Source organism: Acanthaster planci, linkage group LG02 (assembly GCF_054643075.1).
Source record: "Acanthaster planci isolate LZ-2023a linkage group LG02, COTS_SCS, whole genome shotgun sequence".
In the NCBI taxonomy this organism is placed as follows: Eukaryota; Metazoa; Echinodermata; class Asteroidea; order Valvatida; family Acanthasteridae; genus Acanthaster; species Acanthaster planci.
Window position 1 is genome coordinate 25,780,232 of NC_141778.1, and position 21,397 is coordinate 25,801,628.

The following is a 21,397-nucleotide window of genomic DNA, read 5'->3' on the forward strand; positions in this document are numbered from 1 at the left end:
GGCAACTCCCTGGTTTTCTGTGATCTTATTATTGATTCTAAAAAAGTGTCCTTTTCGTTCGTTTAACTCATGAAACTCCGACGCGTACTCAGCGCCTCGCGCGAGACGGCGGACATCACACTCGATAATTGACTCGATGATCCCAAGAAGCGACGATATTTGAAAACATATCTTTCTTGACCGAAGATTTCAGGACAATCGCTACCCTAACATAAGCCAGAATGTCTCAGGCCTATGCGTTATTCAACAAGACAAAAAATTTTAAAGAGCAAGATCTCAACAAGTCGAATGGCACTTCCAGTATTCCGTATTATAGTACCGGGTAGATCACATGCTGAAACAGTCACGTGCATAAACTCACATGACAAGTATTGGACGTGGAAGAAAACTTTGAAATCGAACAACTCCATATGTACACTGTACATGTACATGTACAAGTAGGGCCTACGTTCGTACGCGTGATCATTGTCTCAGAGGGTTATTTAGAAGTCTTAAGAACGACGTATTCTCTCACCCCATCTTATTCTTTGAAGCCCGTAGAACGTATCGCATCAGGTCATCTTCAGTTTTGACCATCCGGGCAAGATATTTTGCAGCGGAATGCGTTATCTGGACCGTGCGTCGCTAGTGGTTTGCGCCGTGCTTGCAGCGCTGTGCACGGCAGGCAACGGGCAATTCCCCCGCCATAGGCCGGTAGGCCTAGGACTTGGTCTCCGCGTTGGATCCACGGCTAGTGCAAATTGTCCAGACAACAAATGCCATATATATGAAACTTATTACATCGATCAAAAGGTGAGAGGGAACTGTCTTGATATGATTACTCATTCTCAACAGAACTGTCAGTCTGTGTCACCATTCTACCTCCATGGTGTGACTGATAGTTTCATCATGTTCAGTGACCAGGTGACCGATCATTTTTGGACCACCGTGTAGGGACTTTGCCCCCAACTCGGCTGCCCATGCCTCGTCTTTCTGAATTTTTGTACACAAGACACTTAATTTTAGTACAAATGTAAAGTTTTAACTCAATCGAATATATATGGTTTGTTGCGGTGATTTGAAGTTCATAGCCACGTGCGTGTTAGCTGGCTTGTCTTGAGAATGTCAGTGGAAAAACTTTAAATTGTTGACTGATCTGTCTTGGCAAAATTGTCTTTATGCATAGCTTTGTATATCCAATTTTTACCAAATTGATGTCAAAATGACCGCAAGATGTTACTGACATTGAAAAAAGTCCTAAAGGCACCGCACATGAGAAAAAGCATGAAATCAAAAGCACTACAATGGTTGAGGGGAATTATCAAGGTGGCACATTCCCTGTCCCTGGCTCTTTTTAGGGTTGAATAACCACAGGCTCTTCATGTCTTTGGATGTCTTGCATATAATGCATATTTCTGTATTCCGTCAGCAAGTCATGCCATATTGATGTCATTTAGCTCTTAATCAGCAGATCAGTTGATACACAGTACACTTACGATGAGCAAATCAACTGTCACATTAAAATCAACATTCAGAACCTTATTTCTAACTTACCTTACTGTTTTGATTTGAATTTCTTTTATTTGAAGATTGACCATTACAGTTTTGTAAGTGATGACACATACAAAATGAGATACCTGATGGCCCAGCAGTATTGGGACAAAAACGGTGGGCCCATATTCTTCTACACCGGCAATGAGGGCGACATCACATGGTTTTGTGAAAATACAGTAAGCACTCAGAATATTTTTTTAAAGTCTGCAGTTGCTCGATGCAGGTGGAAAAAATTTCGCTGTTTCAGCCAGGCAGTTTTCTGAATACATATAGGTGGGTGAAAGCCTACTCCCTTTGGGTTAATGCCCGTGCACTTAAATCAAAAAGGTCTACCCGTGTGGGAAAGTCCATCAAATTTTGGGACTCAAATGAGTTGTGACAAAAATGACGGGGTGTTGCATAACAATTGTCTTTAAAACATCATAAAGCTTGCATTCATATCAAGAACAGCCAGATTTTTATTAAAGACCGTCACTTTAATAAAGGCTTGAAGAACATCGTTTCAACATACACACAGTAGCTGAAATCCAAGGTCAATAAAGCACCAGCTTGTGTAAATGGCACTGTTATTTTCATTTTTCTAAATTTTTCTAATAAAAAAACTATGATTTTTTTGGGCAAGGGCTTCATGTGGGACATTGCTCCCGAATTCAAAGCAATGTTGGTGTTTGCCGAGCATCGTTACTATGGTGATTCTCTACCATATGGGAAAGACTCATTCAAGGTAAGGATAGATGTTATCTGTGCATTTGATTGGGAAACTAAACAAAATGTGAAAACTGCCTCATAACATCAAAATGGTGCAATTCTTGTTTGGCAGAGTTCACCCTGGCCTTGAAAAGTATTTGGATTTTCACGACAAATTCCCATTTCTTGAATTTCAACAAATGCCATGAATTTAATGGAAAGTGTTTTTAAAAAGTTTAGGTCAGGGTTTAAAATTTTGAAAATCAGGATGATTTCAGTGTCTAGCTCTGTGAATAGCCACTTCAAAATTTCTCAAATTTGAGAATTACAGCGGTTTAAAGTCTTCAACAAGAGCTTAAATATTTTTTACCCAGTTTGTGCTGACCCTGCTGAATTGATGCACGTTAATTCACAATAAAAACAAGTGTTGGACAGCACATGCTTGTCTAAATTTGATTTTCACAATCGTCATACACAACTCACAAGTGATACATCATGCATCAAGCTTCTGGTCTTATTTGATTGTCTGCGCTGATTTTTTTTTGCCTGACAATTCACTTGTACTCCTGTAGGACAGAAAGCATGTAGGATACCTGACATCAGAGCAGGCACTGGCTGACTATGCCGTGCTCATCAAGCACATAAAGGCGTCCATACCAGGGGCAGCCAATAGCCCCGTGGTGGCTTTTGGCGGTTCATATGGCGGTATGCTGGCAGCCTGGATGAGAATGAAGTACCCAGATGTTATTGTAGGGTAGGTTGAGGTGCAGTGCAAATTCAGTCCATTACAAGCCAGTCGCATGTAAAAATGCCAGTCAGAGTACAGTTTTCAAGTTTCAAAGAGAGGATTCAGAGTGCTAGTGGCAAAAGCAATTTAATACATCATAACGTGACTGGAGACTGGGTGACCTTGGGTGTCAGGGTTGTAATAGAGCAGTTCCCTCCCCTGGTAAAAAGAAAATTGAGGAAAAAGAAGATGGGGGAAAGCGAAAAGGAAAGAAGGGCGTAAAAAGGGGAAAAAATTAGAAAGAAAACGGATGAAAGGGGATGAAAATCACTAATTGGCTGGGCCTCAAAATTGACCCACCCTCCCACTGTTAACGGTTTATTGTCTTTTGTTGAGTGTTCCTCCCAAATTGTCCCCCTGGAAAAAAAATGTTTTTTCCTTAACATGTTTACCCTTTTAGCCAAATACTTGTCATTGAAAAGAACTTCATTCACCTTCATTTATCCAAGGTAGGGCACTGTTATAGTATTCCTGTGGGTGGAAGTGTCAATACAGCTTCTGGGCAATTTCTTCTCTCTACCAATTAAATATCTTTTTTTGCAGTGGGAAGAATTTTTAACAACAGTTTGACTTTGTTAACCACTTTTAAAAAGTTTAACTTCAGTCACAGATTACTTTACTGTTTGTTGTAATTGAAAATTACAGTAGTTGAGTTGGATGACTGCTTTTTGGTATAATTAGTCAGGACAGTTTGTAAGTTTAAATTATCCGTATATTCGCTCTTTTTTTCTTGTATTCTCCCTGAATATTGGACAGATCTATTGCAGCCTCAGCTCCTATCTGGCAGCTCAACAATCTCACAAACTGCAACGCGGCTTCCTCTATCGTCACGAAAGACTTCACTGAAGTCAGCCCCACCTGCAGCAAGACCATCCGCGCCAGCTGGGCGACCATCAATAAGTTTGGGGAAACTCGTAAGTTGATTTGACAAAATGTAATCTGCAGTCTAGCAAAAGATACAGGGACATGACGTGTAGTTGGTGAAGATTACAATTTCCGAAGTTGAGCTCTGTTTTAGATATCCTTTTATAAGTGACAGGAGTACAAATATTTACTGATGGAGCAACTTTGGGATAACCTTTTTTATCGCATGTAATGGTTCCCGAGAAAGTGTTTTCCCAATCCATTCCCTTGTAACTTAGCTCACAGTTTCAGTGTAAATTTGAAATTGCCATTGCAGCTGAAGGCAGAGAACAGCTTAGGACATCCCTGAGGCTCTGCAGCCCTGTAGAGACCAAGTACGATGTGGCAGCCATCAAGGGTTGGCTGAGTGAAACCTGGTTCAACCTGGCCATGGTAGACTACCCCTACAATGCGTCTTTCTTAGAGCCTCTTCCGGCTTTCCCCATTGAGGTCTGTATGTCTCTTTTCTTTTTTTTACCACTGTATCCTCCCTGACCAAGGTGTGGTATTTATTGTTTGATCTTAAAATGAAAAAGGTATAACAGGCTGCAAGTAATGATTGCACGTTGTCCCAACCGCACAGGTTGTCTGCTCACACATCAAGACGAACAATGCCAGTGGCGTCCCACTGCTAATGGAACTGGGTGCAGCAGTCAATGTCTACTACAACCACACTGGCTCCACCAAGTGTTTCAACACCTCACAGACGGCTACTGGATCTCTTGGAGATCTGGGCTGGGGATTTCAGGTAACATGTGTTTTGTTAACCACTTGCCGGCGGATCTCAGACTTGGTGTGTGTATGCGTGTACGCTAACCATATATACCTAGTGTGGATGCGTAAACAAAGGATGTCCACACAAAGCAGGAAAGGAAGACGTTTTGTGGACTTACACATGTCCACAGGACGTTTCCCCTTCTCTGGAAAAGAGGTTTAGAGGCATTATGGGGTAAGGGGTCATCTGTTGTAAAAGGAAGAGGAATAGTCAAGGAAACAAAAAGCCAGCTAAAAGTTGTGTTCCAAGTTCAAGAAAAATGAGTATTTTCACTGAGTTTTTGTAAATGCACGAAAAGAATGTCCACAGAAGGTATGTAAGGTAAGTGTGTGCGAGTTTGTTTCTGCATTCAATTGGGGACCCTGAACAATAGAGGATAATAAGGTCCCCGATTGACAACAGTGTACAAAACATACGATTGGTCTTCTAAAAAAGTTAAAGTATAAACAAAAGGGGAACAATAGGGGTCCCCAGTTGCAGGCAAATACACACTTGTGTGTTTGTGGGTGTGCACAACAAATGAAGAATTAGCATATTTAGACATCAGCATCATCAGAGGTGAGTCATGGCGCACTTGGCACTTTAACCTGTCAGACTTACCTGTGTTTACAGATTGTGTTTACAGGTCCTCAGGTGCAAATTGGTCTAGCACACTCCTTCGTGGTAGGTTTCACTTACGTACTACAATATTTCACTGTGATTTTCCTGTCCAACTTCCTAATAGGCCTGTACAGAAATGGTGTTGCCGTCATGCTCGGATGGCAAGCACGACATGTTTGAGCCTTCACCATGGGTCTACAAGGAATATGTCAAAAGTTGTCAGGAAGAGTGGAACGTGACCCCCAGACCCGACTGGCCCATCATTCAGTACTGGGGCAAGAACATATCGGCAGCCAGTAACATTGTTTTCAGGTAATTAAAAATAGCGTGATGATGATAATATGTATGAAAAAGGTGCACATATCAACCAGTACCAGGGCCCACTAGGCCCATGTAATGCATTCCTAAAATCATCTCAGCTCACAGGGTAACGTACAGCTCAATGCTGCCATTTCAGGTACAAACAGCTAATCAAACACAGCAGCCATCTCTACCCTCACAGGCACCCATAAACACTCCTGGGTGGGGAGAGGTATGATGTTGGTAAAGTGACTTGCCCAAGGTCACAAGATACAACCAGCTGCTAGACTCGAAAACTGATTTTGTAACTGGGAGGTAACACAGAGCATGCTGATCTTTCATCCTGAAGTATATGTGTGATCGCTGGGTTTGAAGGATTTTTCAGGATTGAGGAAGGTTGAGCCAGTCTCTATTGCTCTGTGCAAGGCTTGATGCCCATTTAAAGTGTAGGTCAAGAATATGAGCCATTAGCCTCTTGTGTAGTGGAAGATTCAAGAAAAGTTCTCACAAAAATGCCAAGGGAGTTAGGGTTAATTTGGCTCTTAAGTGACCACATCATACATGTGCATGCATACACCACTTATATCAGCCACTGGCTAAATACACCACTTTGCACTCCTTCCGGATCAAGTGGTGCCCTTACATGATACATTGAGGATGGGTTAGTTCAGGTTCCAGTGATGTTATGCTTACGGATGAAGATGTCTTACTTGAGAATTAAATCTAATCTCTGATTTATCTATTTTGTCTGTACTTTCATTTCATATGTCTTGCCCAGTAACGGCCTTTTGGACCCCTGGTCAGGAGGTGGGGTATTGAAGTCCATCTCGGACAGCCTGGTGGCTGTCATCATTCCAGAGGGGGCACACCATCTGGACCTGCGCTCCAAGAACAAGGATGATCCGCCCTCCGTAACTGTAGCTCGCAACACGGAGAAGGCCAACATCAAGAAATGGATCGCAAAAGCCAACGCGGACTTGTAGATTGGAGACTTAAGATCCTGTCTGGTAGCAGGTATTGTCTTCAACATTGGATTCCACCTACATGTTGCTATGCTATGCTTTCTGAAATAATTAAGAATAAATAATGAAGGCATCTTTGAGTACCAAAAATGTTAAATGAATTTTTTGTCTTTTTTTGACCTGTTAAGCTGATAAAAAATGTACACACCCAAGAAAGTATAAACTATCAGTGGCAATGACTGATGGCACCCAGTTTATTTTATTGTGATGTAAGAAAGGGGCATGCTTTTCTTTTAAAGAGAATTCTGTAAGTCACTTTGTACTGCCAAGCAGACCAGTTAAAAAGAACACTGAAACTGTCATGTGAGAAATGGAGCAAACAGCAAACATCTCGCACACCAACAAATAAAGTCATTTGACCTCCATCGAACTGAAATTTAAACAGTGGGCAAACTCAATCCAAAACAATTCAAAACAACAGAAACAGAAGGCTACCTTTCTGCCTCAACATTCACATTCAATAAAGAATGGGCCATCAGCAGTTTGTTCAGGCAGTGAGGGCTGTTTTTATTGAGGGGCATTTTAATCGAATAGGCCTATCTTGTTTGTAAAATGCAGCTTTATAAACTGGCCATTCATGTTTTTTTGGGCAGCTGTCATGAATGTCTCTAAGCTTCAAGGAAGCCATGTTTTTTTCTCACGAAATGTCTGTCGTATTGTGGTAAACTTTTACAGCCGTATTATGGTAGCCATCTTGGAAATCAACCCTGAGCACCCACATGGAAGGCTGAAGTCTTTCAATTTCCTATCTGTAACAAAATTTCATTGAAATATATTGAAAGTATGTGTGGCCTCTAGAGCTCAGGTAAATGTAAAGTACAAGTTATTGATTTTAAAGGTACAGTCCATCATTTATAGTTATCTAAAAACTGATGACATTGTGGAAAAGCATACTTGTATTATAGATGATTATGGAACTAAACTCCCTAGGAAATTCATTTTAAAGAAAACAACGAAAGAAGGCCACTTTCAATGTGTCTACAGAGGCACGTTTAGAATACATGTATTGCCATTGAATTGCATGCCAGTATTGACACAGCTTACACACGCGGATAGTATCATTCGTAGGTTCAGTGCGTGACATTGCGTAGCTACATTGAACTGAACTTGAGCATGTGCCCAGATGCTGATTCCGCACCTTTGATCTGAAATTGAAACCCTAGAGTATTGTTTTCTTGGCATATACAGTATTCACTGAGCTGTAACTTCATCAGGCTTGTTCTTCGCAAATGCATAAGACAGCATTTAAATGATAGACTTTACCTATAATAAAAGTATTGACCTGTTTGACAGGTTTAATTATATCTTTTAATTAACACTTATTTGGCACCATGTCTGGTGAGGCAAATTCATGTACCTTCCATCCATAAATTTTAGAAGATAATCTACTCAGAAAAATTTTTAAAAGATAAAAAAAGGCTAAAACTTTAAAATCCACCAGTGGATGCTTTTCTACTACGCTATTTGTTGTGTGCAGCTTATTATGTTTATCTTATGCAAAATCTTTCCACTCCTTTATGCATATTTAGGAATATTAGGTTGCCATGTTTGATTTTGCTTCTGCAATCTGCTTAACATCATAACTATAAATACTAATTTATACACGCATTTATAATCGGCAGAGACTCATATTAACTACTTTTTGTGAAATGTGAAGATTAGATATTTGTCAACATGTTTTGAAATGTTTTTGACTGTGATGTTTTAAATGGTTTTAAACAAGTCACTTTTATAGCAAAACCAAATTTTGTCCGTTTCATTGTGTGTGCATTTTTTTTAAATGAATGAAAACAGTATAAATGCATGGAACAGCTGACATTGTCACAAACATTCCAATGAGAGCTTAGTGCAGCAAATTTTCTTATGAAATGGTTGGGTTTTTTTGGTCAGTCTTGTGCCAGCTTGAAAAAAAACTGCAGTTGTAGAAACCAACAAATATGGTTCATATTTTGCCCAATAAAGAAATTGAATTAGCATATTTTTACTCCTTTGTAATAAAAAGGTCCGAGACGGCAAATTGATTTCTCAAGAGTGTTTCACTGCTTCAGTACCGACTAGTTTCACAGGTAGTGTGTCAAAGTCCAGGGTAAAAAAAAATTGCCACAGAAACGAGAAAAAAAAATTCCACCCTTTCTTGTAACTCCTTCAAACAAAAGTTACATACACCAAATATAATCAAGTGAGTGCAATCCACATCTTAGCAGCAGCTTTCCTGTGTAACCTGTGTAGAAGAGGAGTTGCTGTCAACAATATCAGTGTCATTCCTATGAGTAAAAGGGGGAGCTAGCAATCCTCGCAACTGCTTTTAATCCCCGCTGGCTAGCAATGAACAAAATCGCTCTTCCAGTTTGCCAGATGTAACCACCTCATTTGCAATGTAGTACCCCACGGGCGCATGACCTAATGGCATCACATTTCGTTCACCTACGCCTTCCGATGGAGCTTTTCAGTCCGTCACCCCAACCTGGCTCCCATGGTGTCATCAATAACTGATCGATCTTCAGCTGGCTAATGAGGAGCACATTCCGAACACAAGAACAACTCGGTGATGCAAACACATGGAGCAGTGCACAATGATGTCCGATTGGTTCAATCCGAGATAGCTTTATTTGGGATCTTTGCCAGTGTTCTGCACGTCAATGTATCAGCAGTCAGTAATATTTATCTACATTGTAAATTAAAAAAATCAGTGTTAAGAACTCATTTCCTGTGTAGGAAGCACTCCGCAGGTGACAGTTCAGTGTCCAGTGTCCTAAAAAGAACCAGAATTGATGGGTTTGCTCTATGTGAAAATACCCCACTACCAAATTAGCATTTTCAACTGTGTACCGAGAGAGCCAGTTTTTTCGGAAACGAAAGAAAGTCCAGTTTTTATCAACACCGAGAGCCTTGCGGGAGAAACACTTCAAGTCTCTGTATCTCTTTGCCGGATGGACCGTCCACCACCAGCAAACTTCCTCTTCTTGAACGATGTCGCTCCATTTCGCGATGACCATGAGGATGATGAGGCAAGCGACGAGACGGTTCGCTCCTTGAATTGGACTTTCTCCCTGGGCTGGTGTTGGGCGGCCTGGGGCACGATGGGCTGGAAGTACGGCCTCTCTGGTTGAGGCAGCTGGAGGTCAACAGGGGGTCTGTATCGCCAAAGACATGATAGCAAGAAGCAACTTACAGCACAGGCAGATGGTATGATTTGGACTTTCGAAAAGGGCAAGCAATAGCAGCCAACTTTTGAAATACTTACTCATTTGAACAGTGTTTGTGCAATATTTTTTACTGTAACCTATTTTTTCAACACTCCAAACATGCCCATGGAGCGGTACTTGCTACCACAACAAGCCATGCCCAGTGGGCAAAGTTCAACACAAGGTCCCCCTCCACAAACTTCACAGAATTTGTGTGCACCAAACAAATGGGGGGTTTGAAGTTTAAACACCACCTGTTAAAAAACAGGTGAGTCACAGTGCCCTTGATATTTTAATCTGTTAGCAGTGCCTACAGTTACAGACAGCTAAATCATATTCATAAATAACTCAGACAGTCTCCACATTCAACAATGTGCAACCTGACAGTGCATTAACATTTGATAACGCCCGCTGAGAAGGGATAATGCCCGCTGCATAAATCACGTGCTGACACCTGGATACGAGACAGTTTGATCAATTCTGATTGGTCAAGAGACTGTGTGCATGCAGCTTACTACGCGCGTGTCAAGTCCATATAAGGAGATTCTTTTGAACTCTCTGACTAAAAAAGTATAAATGGGAATAAATAGGTGCTTGGCCGGTTAATGTTTAAGACCGGCCCAGGAGACGGAATGCTGATAATGCCCTCACCAGCGGCTTGGGCGTGAGTCGCATCCATTCTCTCAAGCTGGTCTTAAACGCACATTAACAACTGGCCAAGCACATATTTATTCCCTTATTTACACGTCCTCCAGCATGAAGTGGTTAACATTCCTGCTTTTTCAAGAGTCTGATTTCCTAATACTCCTCTCCTACAATTTCTAATGTCCAATTCCCTCCAATCCCACTACTTAAACTCTCCAATTTCTTCATTTCTCCATTTCTTCCTGTGAAGCAAAGTTTATAAGATTCAATCCAAGCCCACGAAACTAATAATTCTTGGTCCGATTTCACATGATGGAATGTCCAATGACAACAAATGACACTGCAGAGGGAATTTACTCCTCTTTCGGAGTCTACAGCTAAGACTAGGATCCCCGTCCAGTTCCATCTTGTTTCCCAACGAGACCAATCTCAAAATAACATGGGCGGTCATAACTCACGTGTCTTCCCGCACAACTGTGGTCCAACCACCGTAAGGGTTGACCATTTTTCGCTTCGCTGGTCTCGGCGCTTCCTCTTCCTTCTCGTCATCTTCTTCATCGTTACTTTCCTCCTCCTCTCCGCTTCCGTTGTCCTCTTTCTCATCCCCTCCATCGTTCTTCTCTGGTTCTTCGTCTTTGGTTCCTGGTGGTATGACTTCCTGAGACGCTTTGGTTGATTCGCTGGCAGGTTCTTGCTGTAGGAAAAATCATTTTGATAGATTTGAAGTAAACATTAACCCTAACTCCTTTGGCCTTCATGCTGGCAGTCTTCCCAAATCTTTCAAAATCCTCCACTCTGCAGGAAAGCAATGGGACATCCGTGTTCGACAAATTGCATAAATCCACCAGAACTTCCAAGTATGTTTAGAAGGATTGAAAATGGTTGGGCTAATGATGTAGGAAAATAATGTACTTTCTCCAAATGGTCTGGGTTTCCGCAATCAATCCATTTTACCCAAATTCTCTTCATCCAGTCTCCCTTAGAATCCACAAAGAGCCACAGCTCAGTATGTGCTGCCAACAGAAATTGATTAGTTTCCTCTTACTTCTACAACCGCATATTTCTCTAATCTCCTTTTTCTAGAGTCTCTGAAGGCTTGTTTAAGCTCCCTCATCACTTTTTTTTTGGAAAAATTATCTTTTCAACATTTCTATACTGGACTTTCAAATAGATGAGGTTGACACGAGGCCTGCTTATGGTTTCTGTGGAAATAATATGGATGACTTGCAAGAAACAAGTTATTCCTGGGTAACTTCAGAGAATATGAACCAACAGACCACATGTTATACCTGTTCTTGTTCTGCAGTCTCACCGGTCCGGTCCTCGTGTACCTGCTGCTTGTACATAGTCGACTCTTCTGTGGGTTCATAGCCCTCTGGTTTCTCCCACTGCGACTCTGCAGTTTGAATTTAAAACAAACCAGATGTTTGGGACCTGCTAAACCAGATTTGAGCCTTCTGGCCTGCCTTGTCAAGCTTGGTGGTCGAATGATTAGAACATCAACACCATTGAGCAGGATGGTGTGGTGGCTGATTTGTGCACCGGTCCGTTAAGGAAATTCTTTTTCACAGACTCACAGGGTCTTAGCGAGTCCTCGGATATGCAATGCTCTTGACATTATGCCCGAGAATTTCAAAATTCTCTATGAAAAAGGATTCACATTCGAATAGATAGGATAGATAGATGAAGTAGGGGTTACTGTGAGTGCTGCAGCAACCCAAATTTTTGGTTGGGATCACTGGAATTAAGTATCGTTGTGAGTAGTGTGCATGGGTGTGCCCCAGCAACACAATCTCCTGGCAAATGTTTTCCAGCAGGCTTGGCACATCCGTATGAAATAGCCACGTGCAACTTTTATCTGCCATTTTGTAACTTGAAATCATGCACAGCTATGCGCATCTACTTTGAAAAGTCTCGTGAGCCACAGTAGTCATCCAAACTGTCAGCTTCAACTAAAATTCTCAAGTCCCATGTTTGATGTACACGTAACAGTGTAACTGTGAAACTGTGACCCTTTCAAGCCAAACACAACATTGACAGGTTGTGGTGCAGTGAGGCAAGGCATACAACGTACGTGCATATTACTACACGCTGCTAAAAACGGTGCAGTGCTCTGCACCTTTGTGATAAGATACGGCAAAGCAGTGCTTATATGAGGAATCGGCAGTCAATAGTGCTTCTCAAGGGCTAGACGTGTGGTTCCTCTATTCCATTGAAATGGTACAACATAACATGCCTCCTGTCACTGTATTCCAGTAGTACGTATGCCCCTCTGGACTGGTTCCCTCCAGCCAAACACACTGTGGTGTTCCATCTGTGTGGTACCCAACATCAGCTGCAGCGGTTTCAACAGTGTGGCTTGATGTATCGCTCGCCGGTGCAGAGCTCGGCGCACTGCTCGCTGAGCCCCTGGATGTGGTCTTCCCTGCTTGTTTAGTGGCAGCCAACCCTTGTTTATGCAAACGCCTTGCCGCAGTGAGAAGCTCTGTTGGGAGAGTAAGGCCGGCAATTTTACAATGGAGACTGACAAGTCCAAACTATGTTATTTTTATCACAACATGTTCGAGTTTCTAATAAGACATTTGTACAATAAAACCAGACAGGTGTGTTTTTCTGCAGACAGAAGATCATAGACATTTTTTTCTTTTATTTATTTCAACAACAGTTGGTTATGTCAATGAGTTAAATTTGATCAAATCAAGTCCGAAGTCAATTTCTTTCAAGTCAAGTCATCAAGTCGTAAAATTATGACAGGAGTCTTTCTTGAGTCTGCAATTCAAGTCCACAAATCTGCCATCTACCTTCTTTCTTTTTGGCTGCAGCAGCAGCGCTGGCAGCAGCTGCAGTGGCCTGGGCCTTGTACTGCGCAGCCAGGGCGGGATCATTGGCCAAGTCCTTCTTGAAGGCCTTGAGTGCTTCCTGAGAAAAAAAGAAGAAAATACCTGTACATCCAGAGCTGAAGGATGTACAATTTAACAAGAACAGGCCAGCTCACTTGCTATCCACCAAAATTCTGCACACAACAAAGATCACATTCTCAGATGCTACTTTGGCAGAGCCTGGAATTAGCTGTATCATTTTGACATAGGAGTACCCATTTAAACATAGCTTTAGTGTTGAGTTCCCGTCATTTGCTTGGTGGTGGGTCACCCTGCTTAAGCCCAAGCTTCCCCTGCTATTACACGTAAGGCCCCTGGTCAAGCCCCAATTTATTAAATGCGCTGCAGACCAGCAGTGAAGCTCACATGTGTCTCTCCCATCTTCTCTGTGATGCACCTTTGCTGCATGTCAGTATTCTCTCATAAAGTAATCCATCATACACACTGTGTTGGTTTTTAGGTGTTGGTTTTTCTGTCCCTGGTTTGCATCCTTTTGGATGGGTTCTCAATTGTTTTAAGGTTCAGGTTAAGAGGCTGATTGTCACCTTGTTATGTCTGTAAATAAAATACCTCATGGTCCTGTCCTGTTTAGAAATCTAGAATTAATGTCTGAGGCACTGTTGATTCAATTTCTTGTGACTTGTCCTCTACACATCCCTAGCTTTAGTATCAGTAGTGTAGTAGTGCACGTTCTCCCATAGTGTGTCAGTTTCCCAGATTATGCTACCAAGGCACCTCTCCTCACCGTCTCCATCTTGAGGAGGTCACTCTCCAGCGTCTGCTGCATCTTGTACTGCTCGTGGCCCTTCTTCCGTAACTCAGCCAGCTTCTTCTCCACATTTTCCTTGTGTCGTTTTCCCCGCTCATGGAAATCAATACTCTGTGGTCAAGCCACAGGTTTCCAAACAAATAGAAAAATTGTGTGAACTGATTTATAAAATGCCATAGGTTGGCTAGAGCGTTTCAGGAGAACACCATTACTGTCACACTTGTCATGAATTTTATTTGCCTTATCAAAAATTTGTTACATTTCAAACTTGATTTGGAAAGAATTCCACATACGAAAAGCGCTATTTTTTTCTTATAGTTAGCTAATAGCCATCTGAAAGCAATAACATGACCTAAAAAGTCAAATTTTGCAGGGGAATATTGAGGTATTCACATAGAAAACACTTAGAATTTTCAGACCAGCCTCATCGGGCTTGTGCACAGGGTGTCAAGTGGCACTCACGTGCAACTCTTTCCCTTGATTTAGAAGGAAAATACACGTAAGTCCTTGTATTTCATTTCGTTTTTTTTTTTGGCTTGTCTGGAACTTTTACCTCTTTACTTTTAAACTTGGCAGTCAAAAATATGACTTATTCATGCATCCAAAGCGGAAATAAAGGAAAAAAAGAAAGCAACTTTTGTCATACAGCTTTATTGTCAGCTATCCAACACTGGCAGAAATCACAATGCTTCTTTGGTTGAGACTTCCAGTAAGTAGCCCTGCATGAATGACCAACAAGGTAAAGTAGGTCACACTGAATGTTTGGAATTATTCTTACACTCTAAGTACTGTGAATAAGTAAACTGTCAACAATGGCAAAGAGACAGTTGAGGTTACACATGTGTCACACTTGGGCAGACATGCACATATATTTAACGCTTAAGTTGACAAATTAGTAAACTGAATAATTCAGCAACTAAACTAAAAAAAAAAAAAAAAATTGCATCAATTACCGATTATTGAAATGGCAAAAAACATTGTTGGGTTTTTTGTAGTCCGGGAATTAGACAGCGATAAACAGCACTTAGATCTCCTGAGCATGATGATCTCAAAGAACGTTCAACAACATGGACCACTCACATGTACATGTACTCCTTGGGATTGTGTGTTAAATCACTGTGTTTGACTCCATGCAAAAGCCCAACTGCTGTTTCATTGACATACTGCATAATCATGCATATATCACACATGTCTAGTTGCCTGACACAAAGTTAACGATAAAACAGCCACCGAGATCTCCAGTTATTACTGTCTGGCTCCCAGACGGCTGTTCCATGTCAAGAAATATGTAATACACGGACTGAGCGATAAGACACTACATGTACCAATGGGCTCTTCCAAAACTTTCGCAGCAGTTTAGATGTGTTGACATGGAAGAGCACGATGAGGGATCAAGTGGTGTACCGTTAAACGACCTTATTTAAAGATGGCGACTGTGAAAGCGAGCCCATTAGATTGAATGGATAAAGGCAAAAAGACTGGAAAATAACTGAATAACGTGAGTGCAATCATTCAATAAATTGTTTTTAGAAAGTGGAAAGGTCAAGAATCATGTTCGTGTGCAAAAGAAATTGCATCCACGATGATAAGTGGGTGCACCGAAATGTTCCATACACCGACACGAAATTGCGTATACGGATGTGTGGCTGTTACGCCCCACCTATAGCATAAGTTCCAACTATAGTTGGAACAGTCCCAACTGTAGTGCTGCAGTTGGGCTGGCCCAACTTTTGTTGACCAATGTCTGTGGAAAATGTCTAAACATTATCCAAGTTAATGTGTGTCACACGCGTGACACAATTCATCTAAAATGTGGCACTTCATCTGTTCATCTAGCCCTATGACCAATGACATGACATATGTAAACAATATGATTTTGGCACATGCTGGTCACATCATGCATACTGGACCCCTCTGCTGTAGTTGGGCCAGCCCAACTGTAGCACTATAGTTAGGACGGGCCCAACTATAGTTGGTACTGATGCTATAGTTGGGGCGTAACATGGCTAAGGATGGATCGGGAGTGAGACTCCGTGCCATGGGGCTAGCATGCTGACTGTTACATTGCCTTGGAAGTTGGAGGTCTTTTCCAACACCCTCCAAAAAAGTGCCATGACTGCAGACAGAATTAACAAAGAGATAAACAAATTAAGTGCAACTACCCTTTGCTGTAACGAAATCTGATTTGATGAGAACAAGACGAAAGTCAAAACTCACATTCTGCCCGGTCTGTTTCAGCCTGCTCGCATATCAACTTCAGCAATCTAGTTCTATGTTTTGAAGTGCGCCCTCATGTGTTGAACTGGTAAAGCCCAAGCGACTGGTAAGGTCAATGACCCACTTCCCAGGATAAAAGAAATGGGCCTACTTTTCTTCCACGTTTTCTAGAACCGTGGGTAATGTAGCCTGGTGGCGGGGGTTACTTTCTTTTCCACACCAGTCTCATAAAAGGGTGAATTTTTTACCGAGTGGCTAGTGATATCATCCATGAAAGAAGCGAACTTTTTTGGGAGGATATATGCAACATCAATTAATTGCCTTTTTTTTTTTTAATCATCGATTATTCTGCTGATGAATTTAATTAAAGCAACTTTCAACAAAGATTGGGAAATGACAAACTTATTGTTTAAATTATTACTGTTCTAGTGAATTTATGATTTATAAAAATGTACTTCATGGGTTTTGCAAGGGAGAGGCAAGGGAACACCTCCCCCCCAAAGTAAAAAATAAAACAAAAAGAGAGAGGGGGATACAAAGGAAATGAAAAAAAATGAGAGATGAAAGGGGACGAACACCACCAATTTGCTTGAAAAAAAAATCTCACACTGGAACCCCTTAAGGCTTCAATTGTCATTTTTAGCTGAGTGCTTTGCTCAATTTCCCCCTCCCCCCTTCAAATTCAGCCCTTCCCTGGAAGAAAATGGTTCCCCCCCAAAAAAAATACGGGTGACACCCAGGATCTGTTTTGAATCTTTCCCCCTCGTACAAATCAACAAATATAAAACAGTTTGCATGCAGCATTGGGATAGAATGAGGCACGTGCAAATATTCAACTCTTCAGTCCAATTTGGTTGTATTTTTATTTTAAGTACTCGCACTCACAACTCATACGTGTACATCGCAACTCACAGTATCTTTTCAAACAGCCAAAATAGCTGGTGTTTGTGGCAAACACAATTCTAGTTTAATAAGAAATTTCCAAATTTACTCAAGGCCTGTTTAAAACCTGAACCGTGATTACATTCATCCAAATGAACAATAATCCATCAGCTTTGGAATTAGTTGAATTTAATTGCTTTTCCAATTCTGCAGCCATTTTCACACATAGTGTGAATGATGTAATACAAAATTTACTTCCATATTTTTCTTCCTCAATGTTGAGAATAAATATCTTTTCTGTACATTTAGCAGTTATAAAAACAATCTTCTAGCTGTATTAGCTCTTTGTGATAAGAACCATCAAATTTCACAAATAATTCTTTAGCCTGATTTTTTGTCTGCCCTTTTCCTCCTAATTTAAGACTTTTCGAATTATATTTCACAACCTTTATTTTGTGTGTCTCTACTTACTGGAAACCAATTTAAGCATATGGAAGATGAATACCATTGTCATCTCTGTCTTCATCAGTAGATTTATCAAAATATTTCAATGTATTTCTAAAAACTTTTTCAGTCACTCTAAAATAGCTTCTTTTACATAAATATGAAAACACATGCCTCGCAGCATATCAAGTACAACTTTTTGAAACTTTACAGATTCTTTTGTTTCCAAATGGCTCTTTTGTGTTGACCTCTCACAAAAAATCATTGTGTTTCATCTTTTGTATGAAATCATTTACCCTTTTCTCTTTTATAAACTTTATTAATCCTTCTTCAAATATATTTTCCAAAGTCGTGATATTTAGAAATGTAATCAAATAATTACGACATCAATTTAAAAAAAATAAAATATTAATTGGTATTATATTACAATTCATATAAGATATTTCTATTCAATAAATAATTATATGGCTGGCCTCCTCACTTATCAACTGAAGTTTCATTTTAGGGGTGGGCTGAAGACCGGACATTATATGTAGTCTGGACACACCCATTCCCAAATTTCTTTACCATTATCTCTTGCAAAAGTGCCTTGTGCTTCGCATCAAACAGGGGAAGCCCCTCACCTAATGTCACGGGCACGGTGGTGACAATTGCCCGATCAATCATGCCCGCTTCAAGAAAGGCACGAATAGTGACACCTCCATCGATATATGCATCCCGGGCCCCATGCCTGGCTGCTAACAGGGCCAGCACCTCTGAGGGGCTACCTTTCTCCAGCGTCACCTTGCCCTTGAGATACTCCGGGATCTGTACACTCTCGCTGCCACTGCCAGCGTTGCTTGTCAGTACCACCATCGGTGTATTGCCGTAGGGCCACGTCTGCTCCGTGCACAAGGTGAGCACCGACTCGAAGGTCTTTCTGCCCATGACAATGGCGTCCACCGACTGCAGGAAGGACTTGAAGTGACTGTCGGCATCCTGGCCCTCCGGCGTGCCTTGGGACATGCTCTCGTTTGCCTCATTCAGCCAATCCACAGACCCGTCCAGCTTGGCAATGAAACCGTCTGCGCTGGTGGCGATGAACACAGACCCCCTGCAGGGCTTCTCAACTAAAGCCCTGTGGGAATGACCAACAAGAAATGTAGGAAGCACTGAATGTTTTGATATCTATTTTCCACAATGCAAGTTCTGGGCATAAGTACCCTTTCAACAGCGGCAAAGAGACAAGCTGAGGTGGCACGTGCCATTCACTTAGGTGTGGATGGACTCTACCACGATTTTACCACGAAAGATCAAGCACAGACATGATCATGCCCAACACCATCACTGACACTGTCATGACTGTTGTTCCTCAATAGGTCTCAATACTTATAGCTACTGCTTGACATGCTTCAATAACTCCGGCCCTGATGCTCTTGAATTTCCTGACGTCATGAGCATTATGAGCATCAGGGCCGACGTTACTTACACTAGTAGAACAAGAAGGGCGGTTGCTAACAAAAAATGCAAATTGCAATCATCACGACATCAGGGCAGTGCCATGTCAACGATATCAGACATACCCCCAGAACTGTGGGGTTCATCGTCCATCATGCTCCCATGTGAGAGTATGGCAGGCAACAAACCCCACAGCACACAGTTCTGGGACTCAGGCATGCTTGCTAAGCCTAGGACATTCATGACATTCACGCTGCACCCTTTTTTGCGGTCATGCTATTTAGCGTCAACAAGCGTCAACACACACACATAGCATCAACAAAGCGTCAACAACTTGAAAAGACCTTCTAAAGATTTAAAAGTGGTTTTATCACATTTCAAAGACTCTAAGAACTGCTACTGTGTAAGAGAAATATTGAATTTGCTTGCAGATTCTCACACAAAAATGAAAAATTTTCGTAATGTATGGAGGCCGCCATTTTTCTGTACTCTGCCATCCAAGTGAAAAGAAGATGGCGGCCAGTCAGGCTGCACAAGTAGGCTCGACTTTGTCACTCAAGTTTCAACACTCAAATGTCATTTCAGATAGATATGATACATTATATAGGACATGTAGGAGCCTAATTAATATTGTAAATTAATGAAAATTTGCATAAATGTACTCGAATAACTTGTTGACACTTTGTTGATGCTTGTTAATGCTTGTTGACGTTTAAATAGCATGACCTCTTCTTCATGTTCTTTCATAGTCTTTACTTTAGCAATGCATGTTTGATGAAATTGTTATGCCCCAACTATAGCATGGGGACATTTCCAATAGTGCTGCAGTTGGGCTGGCCTAGCTCTACTGAGTTGAGCATAAGTATATTAGTGAATGGGAGGCGGCGGCAAAAAGTTTAAGTGTCATGCGTGTGTCAAGCGAAAACAGTCTGATTTTGACAGATTTTGAAGTCGGAAATATCACTAAAGCCCCCAAAGTTTTCCTTTGGCATTTAAGAAAGGCAGTAGGTGGTGAAAAAGGAATTTTTGGTGAGTCTTTGGAATTTTTGAGAAGCATTGTCACTTTACTATATGTAATGTCGTGGAGCGTTAGTATGACCGATCCCGTCCAAAATCGAAAAATAGGAATACTAATGCTCAACTCAGTAGACATGCTAGAGCTAGGGCTGGCCAAACTATTGTTGGCCGATCTCTAGGCCTATAATTTTATAAAACAGTTCCCAACCGTCTCCAAGACAAGCTCATGCACTTCACACCTGACATGCCTGACATAAATTCATCTGAAATATGGCACTTCATCAATATGAAAATTTATTTCTATAAGTAAAAGCACAAGTTGTTGATGTAGCCTAGACAAAATGACTTTGGCACATGTTATGGAGCATGCACACTGGACCTCTGTCAGTCTGTCATGCACCTGTATGCCTAGTTTGGGCACGTTGGGCCGGCCCAAAATTGTGTCCTTCCTCAGCTCCATGGCCCAACTAAATGTACATGTTACGCCCCAACTATAGCATCAGTCCCAACTATAGTTGGGCCCGTCCCAACTAGAGTGCTACAGTTGGGCCGGCCCAACTACAGCAGAGGGGTCCTGTGTGCATGATGTACCTAGCATGTGCCAAAGTCATATTGTTTACAAATGTCATGTCATTGGTCATAAGGCTAAGTGCCACATTTTTGATGAATTGTGTCAAGTTGGGGTGTAACATACAGTGTAAATCGGGTAGATAAGCCTAAGTAAGGGCTTATATGGCGTTATGCCACTACACTAGTTTGTGCTGTAGCAAAAGCAGGTTTGATGAGAACAGAACAAAACTCACATTTTTACTGCTGCCGCTTTTCACGTTCTCAGCATTACTCAGTACTGCTAACTGCTGTTCTTCCTTATGTTAGTTCAACTTCCTTAAGTTTCAGTTCAACACTGTACTCTGTAGCACTACTCCCGACACAAGCAGGTCGAATTCTTTCCCGGGTTTAATATTTTGAAGGGCGCCCCTATGTCTTGAACACGTACAGCGCGCGCCGGCGCCGCCACCAAGCGACTAGACTGGCTTTTAATGAGGTCAATGACCCACCTCCCAATGACGGGAACAGGTGCAAATTCATTGCCCACAAAATACACCTGTTTTCTTCCATGTTTGTCGGCACCTACAGTATTGTAGTAGGAAAAGGTTTTATGCCTGGTGGCGGGGTAACTCATTTTCCGATGGTAGGATGAATTTTAACTGAGTGGCTTGTTGATGGCTTCATGGTTTCTTCGTATATGAAACAGCATATGATTGGCCCATTTTTATGTCACAATCATTTCGGTCTTAAATTTCAGCGATAGGTT

At 41.5% G+C, this 21,397-nt stretch overlaps 3 protein-coding genes across 3 annotated transcripts; 1 reads left to right on the top strand and 2 right to left on the bottom strand.

Annotated features, from left to right (window-relative positions):
- The first annotated feature begins 361 nt into the window (after positions 1–361).
- Positions 362–8,628, top strand: LOC110975953 (lysosomal Pro-X carboxypeptidase-like). The gene is made up of 9 exons (XM_022228840.2): positions 362–792; positions 1,569–1,709; positions 2,156–2,257; positions 2,793–2,974; positions 3,764–3,921; positions 4,188–4,360; positions 4,494–4,658; positions 5,410–5,597; positions 6,364–8,628. The coding sequence occupies exons 1-9, from the start codon at positions 601–603 to the stop codon at positions 6,566–6,568; spliced, it is 1,506 nt and encodes a 501-aa protein (XP_022084532.2). The 5' UTR covers positions 362–600; the 3' UTR covers positions 6,569–8,628.
- A 558-nt stretch (positions 8,629–9,186) lies between these two features.
- LOC110975941 (uncharacterized) lies at positions 9,187–16,392 on the bottom strand. Its single transcript, XM_022228828.2, has 8 exons — positions 16,303–16,392; positions 14,732–14,804; positions 14,062–14,196; positions 13,239–13,356; positions 12,674–12,922; positions 11,727–11,833; positions 10,896–11,131; positions 9,187–9,741 (listed from the first exon to the last, which is right to left on the bottom strand). Coding segments are annotated over exons 1-8 (1,149 nt in total). The 5' UTR covers positions 16,305–16,392; the 3' UTR covers positions 9,187–9,512.
- Positions 16,393–17,141: 749 nt separating this feature from the next.
- On the bottom strand, positions 17,142–21,318 carry LOC110975871 (uncharacterized). The gene is made up of 2 exons (XM_087133714.1): positions 20,886–21,318; positions 17,142–18,745 (listed from the first exon to the last, which is right to left on the bottom strand). Coding segments are annotated over exons 1-2 (618 nt in total). The 5' UTR covers positions 20,888–21,318; the 3' UTR covers positions 17,142–18,129.
- Between the last annotated feature and the right edge of the window lie 79 nt (positions 21,319–21,397).

Excerpts from the sequence above, each read along its gene's own strand:
- LOC110975941 (XM_022228828.2), bottom strand. Across the intron at positions 13,357-14,061 it reads ACCTCCTCAAGATGGAGACG|GAAGCACTCAAGGCCTTCAA; the intron begins GTGAGGAGAGGT and ends TTTTTTTCTCAG. Across the intron at positions 9,742-10,895 it reads ACAGTTGTGCGGGAAGACAC|ACCCCCTGTTGACCTCCAGC; the intron begins GTGAGTTATGAC and ends TTGGCGATACAG.
- LOC110975953 (XM_022228840.2), top strand. The coding sequence starts at position 601 with ATGCGTTATCTGGACCGTGCGTCGCTAGTGGTTTGCGCCGTGCTTGCA. Across the intron at positions 1,710-2,155 it reads CATGGTTTTGTGAAAATACA|GGCTTCATGTGGGACATTGC; the intron begins GTAAGCACTCAG and ends TTTTTGGGCAAG. Across the intron at positions 3,922-4,187 it reads CAATAAGTTTGGGGAAACTC|CTGAAGGCAGAGAACAGCTT; the intron begins GTAAGTTGATTT and ends TTGCCATTGCAG.